The sequence below is a fragment of the Gordionus sp. m RMFG-2023 genome, chromosome 3, assembly GCF_954871325.1.
Source record: "Gordionus sp. m RMFG-2023 chromosome 3, tfGorSpeb1-WG-v2, whole genome shotgun sequence".
Taxonomy (NCBI): Eukaryota; Metazoa; Nematomorpha; class Gordioida; order Chordodea; family Parachordodidae; genus Gordionus; species Gordionus sp. m RMFG-2023.
In genome coordinates this window covers 36,875,513-36,885,093 of record NC_088777.1, presented here as the reverse complement: position 1 = coordinate 36,885,093, position 9,581 = coordinate 36,875,513, and the positions used below count along the sequence as shown (strand labels likewise).

Here is a 9,581-nt window from a genome sequence, read left to right as displayed (position 1 = left end):
GTAAATTAACCATCATGTTAAATAATTTTAAAAAATATATGTTTATAAATTTTTATGTTTTTATAAATATGCAAAATCTAGTGAAGGATGAACATACAGGGTTTGTCGTTCTCGTTGTTTTCGAACAGAAACTCATATTATGAGACCACAAAATAAGTTAACAACATTAATTATATTTTTTATTCAATTTTTTACCATTCAATCGAACAAAGTCCATTTTAAATAGAGTATTTTAATTTTAAAAAAATTTCTTTTTGATAAATGGAATATATCTATTAACTTATTTGTGAGTATAATTTTGCCTTATAAGATTCGGTGAATAATATGGAATCAAATTCTTTTACTTGAGGATATTTGAAAGAATGATATTAAGTATTTTTCTTTTCTATAAAGACCATCATTGTGACATCTTAAAAACACTAGGAGGTATTTTTTTCGATAAAAAAAATGTAAATCGCTTGCGCATAATTAGTAGGAATTTGGAAAGGAAGATATTTTATTGCTGAATATTTTCTTTTTATAAATATATTTTTATAATATTTCTTAAAATGAATATTTTTACAGAAAAAATTAGCTCAAATATCTTCATTTTTTTACGAGGATGATTTTGTCTTATAAAATTTCTTTTCTATAAAGACCATCATTGTGTCATCTTAAAAAATATTATGAGTGAATTTTTTTTCATTGATATAAAAGTATTAATTAAAAAATGTACATAATTAGTTGGAATTTGGAAAGTAATATATTTTATTGATGAATATTTTCTTTTTATTATTTTATAACAGATATAACTAATATTTTAGACATCTCTAGAAACAAGTCAATCCGCCCTAAAAATATTTAATGATTTCGGTAGAGATTTTGTTAAAAACTGCGACGCCCCAACTAAACCTGCTCGAAATTTTTTGACGGGTCTTCAATAATAAATTTTGAGCAATTAATCTTCTTACTTAATTCAAGAGTCGAAATTTGAGGAAAATTGTTCAACTCTTTTACCTGAATTCATTCCTTATGATTTTACAAACTATGGCTATCATATGCACCAACATTTTGAGCTGGGTTATTGCGAACACCCGATTAATTAGGTAATTATCACATAATAAATTTAGATTAATAATGTTAATTTTACTCTTTTATACTCTAAAACGGTATACCATAATCGAGGTTGAGGAACAATTGGAATTAAATAGTGAATTTTAATTATAACTAAAATTATTTATAATTTTTTTTATGTATTTATTAGTATTTTTTTTGGTCGAAATTATTTTAGTAAAATTATAGTTTATATTTTTTTTTATCAAAATGGCAGGCGCGTACGCAGCGGGGGGGGCAGGGGGACAAATCCCCCCACTCCCAAGCCAAAAAATGCAGATGCCGGATATATTTTTCAAAAATATTATTGTTTATATTAATTTATATTTGTTAATATTTATTCCTATCTCATATTAAATATTTAATTACATTTATTTATCACATTCATCTACTAAGTTATTTTATCAATTAATTTCGATTTCAAGTTTTCCGGCGTAATATTTACTTATTATTTTCAATTTTTTAGTGGCTTAATATTTATCAACCATTTTCATATTTCTAGTCAAATAATAATTATTTAAACTCTTTGTCCAACAGGGAGAAAGAAATTGCAAGCTTGTTAAACGAGATAGAGTCTTCGCCATCAAGCAGTAACAGCTTTTATGGAGTTATAAAAGCCGATTATTTGGTATTACTGAAATATCACAATCAGGGACTGCGATTTTCATAACGAGATTGAAACAATTATAAGCTTTGAAGGAAGGGCTCAAATAGAGCAATAACACTAATAATAAACAATTTTGTGATCATTTTTAAAAATAATATTCATTAAAACATTAATCAAAATTAAAATTTTGTTGAGGCCCGCTTCCGATTCTCCGAAGAAAATTTAAAATCAAGATTTGAATCCGGCCGAGCCTGAGTAAATATTGGGTTTAGTCTACAGACCCAAGTTCGGCAAAATTAGACTCAAATTGGAATTGAATCTAGTAGTTTGCACGTGAAATCGATATAAGCAAATTTTAATAAAAATAATAAGTTAAATTTTTGAAATTTATAAAATTTCCTATAATTTTATTTTGAGCATATTTTTGAATTTAAAATAGCTAAGAAAAGAAAAGAAAGGAAAGCACAAAAGAAAAAGGAGGTAATAAAAAGAAAATAAAGGAAAGAATAAGGTAGATTATTGATTTAAAATTTATATTTTGAAATGTTATGTATTCATTTCATTTCATTTACAATTTGTTTTACTCGCTTTCCTGCTATTCTCTCCTCTTCTAACAACTCCTTTGTAATATCATGGGGCAGATTGAAAGTTTTGAGTAAACAATTTTGTCAGAGTACTAAATAATTTAATTAAAAATGCTGCAAAAATATCTATATGGTAATAAAATAGACATGTAAATAAATTTTTATTTATTAACTTCAGTAATAATGATCGCCCGTTATTTCTAAGACCCAATAAATCCATGACAATCTTAATTTCACCCCCAGATTTTGCCCCCGTCACCCTAAATTTGTTACCTTCTACCCCTTAAAAAATTTTCATTACTGCCACAATAATTGTTACCCCTACTCCTTAAAATATTCAATTCAAAAAACTGATGAATACCCCTAATTGAATTTCACACTACTATTAAAAGTTTTAGTTTTATTTCCCCAAATATCCATGACTAATACAAGATAGATAATTTATCAGTAGTGTATTGCTCAAAAAATTGACGGAAATGGGGGGGGGGGGGGAGGGCTATAATTTTTAATTTTCCATAAATATAACATTTCTTCGTTTCCATTGGGCTGTATTTTATTTAAAAAGATTTCATTTGCCCCGCGATAATTTTTCCCAATTTTAATACATGGATCTGGAATCCATTATATAACGAAGGTCCATTTATATTTATAAATATTAAATTTGACAAATTATTTTCTCTTGAATTCAATCGATTATCTATCATGCAAAATTTATAAGATGAAAAAAAGCCTTTTTCACAATTACAGTACTGCAACAGTATCAACCAAGAATTAACAAGGAATTTTTTAAAATAACTTTTTATTAGGCATATTTTAATGATTTAATTTTTTTAAATAACAATCAATCAAAAAAAATTGTTTAGACAAAATGACACCATAGAACCTGATAAAATAAAATATCCTAATTTATTGTTTCTTTCAAAGTAGAATGATTAATTAATCCTAACAACTCCCCTATTTCAAAATTTTAAATTCATTTAAATATTTTAAAGATTTTGTTAAAATTTGACTATTTCTTGCCTACAGTATTATTAAATCGGTTCAATCTTAACAGCAGTAAAAATTTGCTATGCCTTGAGGTACGAGTTGACTATTTTGATTGAGCTATCCTTTAAGTTTAGGCCTCTATTGAGTATAAGATTATCGTTTTCGTTTAAAAATTCTGTTAAGCTTATTTAGAGTCGGTTCAAAACTTTCTAAAAATGGAGCCATTTATCACCACTACTTCCTGATGGTTAACCTTACTATATTATATGAAAATTAGAGGTGTGCATTGGGCGGCGTTCTGTCCGCCCGCCCACGCCCGCCCATCTAAGTGGGTGGGCAAATGGGCGGGTAATAATTTTTTGAGAATGGGCGGGTAAGAAATTTAAACAATGGAATTTAAAATTTTTGTTCAAAAACAAACTAAAGAATAATCATAATTATTTAAATGATCAATAACAATATTTCTTTTTTTATTGTATCAATCGTTTTTTTTAAGTGAAAAACACTTACTTAACTACGCAAGGTCTATAGGCTGCATGATAAGAAAGGCTAAAAAATAATATTGAAAATAAAAAATAACAAAGAAAATGATTAATGAGAATTTTGATTGATTTATTGCTTTCTTTATGAGAAAAATATTATATTAACATTACATTATAATATATTAAAAAATTGGAAATTTTAAGATCTTTTCAATTTTTTTATTAATTCTTTGTAATAATTTGCGGTTTTAATTTAATATTATCATATTAATTTTTAAATTAAATTTTTGATTAAATTATATTTCGTTATGATTTTATATGAATACAATTTTTAAAAAATGGAATTTTTGAATTTTTAAGTTTTTTCAAAACTAAATTGATAGTAATAAAGATATTGTAAGTAGGTTACGAAGTAATTAACAAATATAAATTAAATGGTAAATTTGTATATACATTAATATAAAAGAATGGTAATAATTTATTCCAAACAAGTATAATAAATTTCTTTATAAAATGTAAGTAGACATATAGTTGATATTCCTCTATTATATAGAATTTATTTGCCAGTTAGTAAATATACTACAGTTAATATCTTAACAAATTTTAGTAATTAATGCTCTTGATAATAAATATAGCAACAATTTGCATTCAAATATTTAACGCCATCTATTTATATTAAATAAAATTAATATTAAAAATTAATCTTCATATTATTCATCCCACAATGTCTTTAAAAGATATTTTCTGATGTCCTTATCAATATTTTATAGGTTTCTGTAAAATATAATTCGCTATATTGGTAAAAATTATTTGATTGTCATATGATAATTGATAAAATTAGATATTCTGTAAATCTACGACATATAATATTCCACTGTTATTGTGCTTTAATTTTTTTATTTAATTTATGATTTAATTTTATCAATAGTTTTATAATTATTTTTACTTTTATAAATAAATAAATTTAAAATACTCACTTTATAAAAAACTATATTTAATATATTATATAATTTAGTAATTTTATGGATCTTTTATTAATCATTATAATACATTTCACTTTTGTCTTAAGACTTATCTTTGGCTTATATTCCATTGCTTAAAAAACATTTTTGATTCACTTTTTTTTATATATAAATGTTTTTTTTTCAAAAACATATAAATTATGATGAATAGTTATATAAAAAAATATTAACTTTTACATTCTTTCTTTCAAATTATTGTTTAAGCTATTATGCATACTTTTTTACATATAGAAATTTAAGACAACAATTGCACTTTATTATTAATTTATTTTTCACATTCAAAATTATATATATTAATAATCTCATAAAAAAAGCATAAAAAATCACACACTGAATAAAATATTTCTTTTACAATAAAAACATATTATTAAAAGAATAATAATCTGATTGACATCTCTTGGAAATAAATAAACATTTTTATTTTTCTCTTTAATTCAACATTTGCAACACATACATTTTTGGGAGTCAGGGAGTGGGGGGAGGACTAAGGGAGTTACTTTTATAAGCTTAAAATTATATTCACAAAAAGTGACTAATTTCTGAATGGGGGGGGGGGGGGGTGGAAATTTCCCTTTGCCCACCCCTGGCTACGCCTATTACTATGAGTATAGATGGGGAAGCGGCTAAATTTAAATGACTTAGGTAAAGTTTAGCCGAATATCAAATGATTATGAATTAAAAGCGCCTAATTATTAATAGTAAATATAGATATTTAGGATTAATAGCCATAATCAATGAAAAAGTAGCTAAAGCTTAACCATTAACATCTATGAATATCATAGGCTTAGCCAGGATTTTCATAAGGGGGGAGAAATCAAAAAAGTACTGGAAGCTTCGCCCCCAGACCCCCTTTTGGGTGGGCCTTCGGCCCGCTTTTCCCCGGCCTTCGGCCGGGTTACTTTAACCTATATATAGTCATAAAATATTTTTACAAATTTTAATAAAAAAAATAAGCCTGGAACAAATATGAAATAATTTTTATTAGTTTATATAAAATAAAAATATAATAAATTACTTGTATTGTATATATCTTAATATAAAAGCATGGTAATAATTTATTCCAAACAATTATAAGAAATTTATTTATAATAAGTAAGTAGACATATAGTTGATTTTACCCTATTATATAGAATTAGTTATAAAATACTAGGTAAAATTCCAATTTTACAGACATATTTGACAGTTAGAGAATATATTACAGTTAATAATATGACAAAATTTACTAATCAATGCTCTTAATATTAAATATAGCAATAATATGCATACGCCATCTATTTTATTTAAGTATATATAAATTTAATCTTCATATTATTTATCCCACAATGTCTTTAAAAGATATTTTCTGATGTCCTTATCAATATTTTATAGTTTTCTGTAAAATATATAATTCGCTATATTGGTAAAAATACTTGATTGTCATTTGATAATTAGATATATTGTAAATCGACGACATATAATATTCCACTGTTTATATTGTGCTTTAATATTTTTTTAATTTATGATTTAATTTTATCAATAGTTTTATAATTATATTTTACTTTTATTGAGATAAATAAATTAAAATTACTCACTTTATAAAAAATTATATAATTCGCTATATTGGTAAAAATACTTGATTGTCATTTGATAATTAGATATATTGTAAATCGACGACATATAATATTCCACTGTTTATATTGTGCTTTAATATTTTTTTAATTTATGATTTAATTTTATCAATAGTTTTATAATTATATTTTACTTTTATTGAGATAAATAAATTTAAAATTACTCACTTTATAAAAAACTATATTTGATATATTATATTATTTAGTAATTTTATAGATCTATTATTAATAATTATAATACATTTCACTTCTGTCTTAAGACTTATCCTTGGCCTATATTCCATTTATTAAAAAACATTTTTGGTTCATTTTATATATTTATAAATTTATTTTCTCAAAAATCTATAAATTATGATGAATAGTTTTATAAAAAAAATATCAACTTTTACATTCTTTCTTTTAAATTATTATTTAAGATATATGCATACATATATGAGGGTCAGGGAGTGGGGAGAGGACTAAGGGGGATATTTTTTATTAGCTATAAATGATATTTACAAAAAGTGATAAATTTCTGAAGGGGGGGGAAATTTCCCCTGTTTGGTTTCACCTTTTTTTATATATAAACCTCTTTTTAAAAAATATGAATTATAGTTAACAGTTTTAGTATAAAACATTATTATAACTTTCACATTCTTTCTTTCAAATTATTGTTTAAGATATGTGCATACATTTTTGGGGGACAATGGTGAAGAGAGAACTAAGGAAGAAATTATTTAATAGTTTAAAATGATATTTACAAAAAGTGACATATTTCTGAAGGGGGAAATTTCCCCTTGTCCCCCCCCCCCCTCCCCCGGCTACGCCTATGATGAATATGTTACTATAATGTCTCATAAATATATCTATTAATTATTTCATAACATTTTATTTATTCATATTTCAATATGCAGTCACAATTATTATATAAGAATATCTTATATTCATTATCATATCTGATGATATCATTGACTTGGAGTCTTCTTTAAATTATCAGTGAACCTGACTAGGATCGTAATCCTTGGCCTGAAATGGTGTTCAGCGGTTTCTGAAGATCCCGCCATTTAAGTACATAGTCGATTTAATACATACTCAATATTGTCTCTTACCTCCATTAATTTTTATAATCAGGGGTCGTATCCCTTTCTCCTTATGCCATTGGTAGAAGCTTAATCAAACGTCCTAATAATTAAAAAGCCATATCATAACCAAACCAATATAATGCATACCAAGCCTGGTGCGTGGCCCAATGTATATTAATGTCATATTTTCTTAATATTCTTAATTTCTTGACTGAATGAATATAACTATATAACAATTATAAAATGAATTTCAAAATATAAGGAAACCTTGAAGCTGGTAATATTTAATTTATAATAATATATTTTTCAATAAGTTTAATATAGATATTATCATTAAATTATCAAAGATATTGATGAATTTATAAATTTAATGACTAATATTATAATAAATCTATATGTCATAAAAAAAAGAAATTATTTATTTTAAGCCTTTTCTAGGGAGTTACTTATTATCAGATTTTTCCATATCCTTTTTTCTTACTTATGGCTTCTTCACATTTGCAATGGCTTGTTATTAAGAATGATTCTTGTTTTCTTATGAAATCAAGAAATTGTAGGAAAGCTTTTAGCAAAGTAATGAAATAATAATTTTAATATTTAATATAAACCTTCATCTGCTTACCATTTTGTTTTTAATTATAAAACATAAGGACAATGTGTGAAGGAAAATTATTATATTTATTAATTATTTAATAAATTTTATAATTTTTAAATAATTAAAATTAGAACAAATTCCTTATAAAATATATTTAGGAATCAAGAAATTTAAAAAATATGAACTTATATAAATATAATGGCTTGATTCATAAACGAACAGTTGGTGTAACACCAGCGGCCGATGGCAAAGGGGTAGTTTTAGAATTGTCCAAACCTAAAGGTATTAGATTTATTTACATTGTATAATTTTAAATATTTTTAGTGATTAGAAGACCTGTCAAGAGATTCTATAAAGTTACTCTCAAAAAAGATAATAGAAGAATTTTAAAGTCAATTTATAACAATATGAAAGGAAGATATCATTACAATTTAAATTTAGTAAATTTTAATGAAATCATTAAAAGTTATATTAGTTATATTATAGTGTGCACAAAAGAGAGCTTCTGCCATATTAAAAAGTCAAAAATATAATTCAAATCAGTTTTTGAAAAAGAAAATTATAATGACATAGTTTAATTTAATATTTATTAAAAATGTTCAAAATTTTATATCATATTCTTTTCTAAATAATATAGAGATTTATTGTCATTTATGAAACAGCTCTTATACTCCCCTTGAGCTTTTGAACCAAAATAACCATTTAGAGCACTTTTATACTTTCTACTGAATTTTCACAATTATTATATTATTTTTTGGGTTAATTTTTATACTTTCTAAGCGATTTATACTAGAAAACAATTGCTACATATAATTGAAATTTAAGTTAAAGGTTACAATATTTTATTGGTAGATTTAAAATTAATTTTTACCATTAGCTTGCATAAATTTGTATAGTATACATATAAAACATGTTAAAAAAATTTATGGGTTATACTAGGACAAAAAATTTTTGTGTGAATTGGGTAACTAGACATTCTCTTTTGAAATGACTAAAAATATTTCTGGTATCTATTTTACTTTTCTCATTTTTTTAGATATTACTGAAAAGTTTTTTATGATCACATAATACATAGTAAGATATGTTTTTTATATTTTTTCATATACTTATGTAAATTTGTTGAACATGATTATTATAAACAACTTCTTTATCACTCAATGACATGATGGCTTTTTTTATTTCCTTGTGTTCAACGATTTATTGAATTAAGCATTAATATACTTTCTTTCAATTAACAATCCACCAATTATCAGAAAATTATATGAATTAAGCATATCTCTGGTTTGCATGTGTTTTGATGAAAAAATTAAATGAAAGAAAATGATTCAGATTTGAAATGTTAAATCATTTAAAATATTTTTTGATAATATGTAATAAAAAATAAGCAGTATTTGAAACATTAAAAATGACAAAATAATACAGGTATGTATAGAATTAATTTATTTTGATCTCTTGGAAAATTTGAACATTTTCATTGGATGCAAATTAAAAATGTTTCTAAGTGGTTTTTTTTAAATAAAAATCTTTAAAACAGTGAAAGTTGT

At 24.1% G+C, this 9,581-nt stretch overlaps 1 protein-coding gene and 1 long non-coding RNA gene across 3 annotated transcripts; both read left to right on the top strand.

The window, feature by feature from the left end:
* Positions 1–82: 82 nt before the first annotated feature.
* Positions 83–1,753, top strand: LOC135927265 (uncharacterized). 2 transcript variants are annotated; one of them, XR_010572022.1, is made up of 4 exons: positions 83–156; positions 786–1,085; positions 1,310–1,401; positions 1,630–1,753. It is a non-coding gene; the product is annotated as an uncharacterized LOC135927265 (long non-coding RNA). The 2 variants fall into 2 exon arrangements; XR_010572021.1 differs by lacking the exon at positions 1,630–1,753 and having other exon boundaries at positions 1,310–1,556.
* Positions 1,754–7,885: 6,132 nt separating this feature from the next.
* Positions 7,886–9,038, top strand: LOC135926396 (large ribosomal subunit protein eL28-like). The gene is made up of 4 exons (XM_065462262.1): positions 7,886–8,015; positions 8,196–8,319; positions 8,362–8,477; positions 8,524–9,038. Exons 1-4 carry the CDS (start codon positions 7,926–7,928, stop codon positions 8,608–8,610), a joined length of 417 nt encoding a protein of 138 aa, XP_065318334.1. The 5' UTR covers positions 7,886–7,925; the 3' UTR covers positions 8,611–9,038.
* Positions 9,039–9,581: the final 543 nt, after the last annotated feature.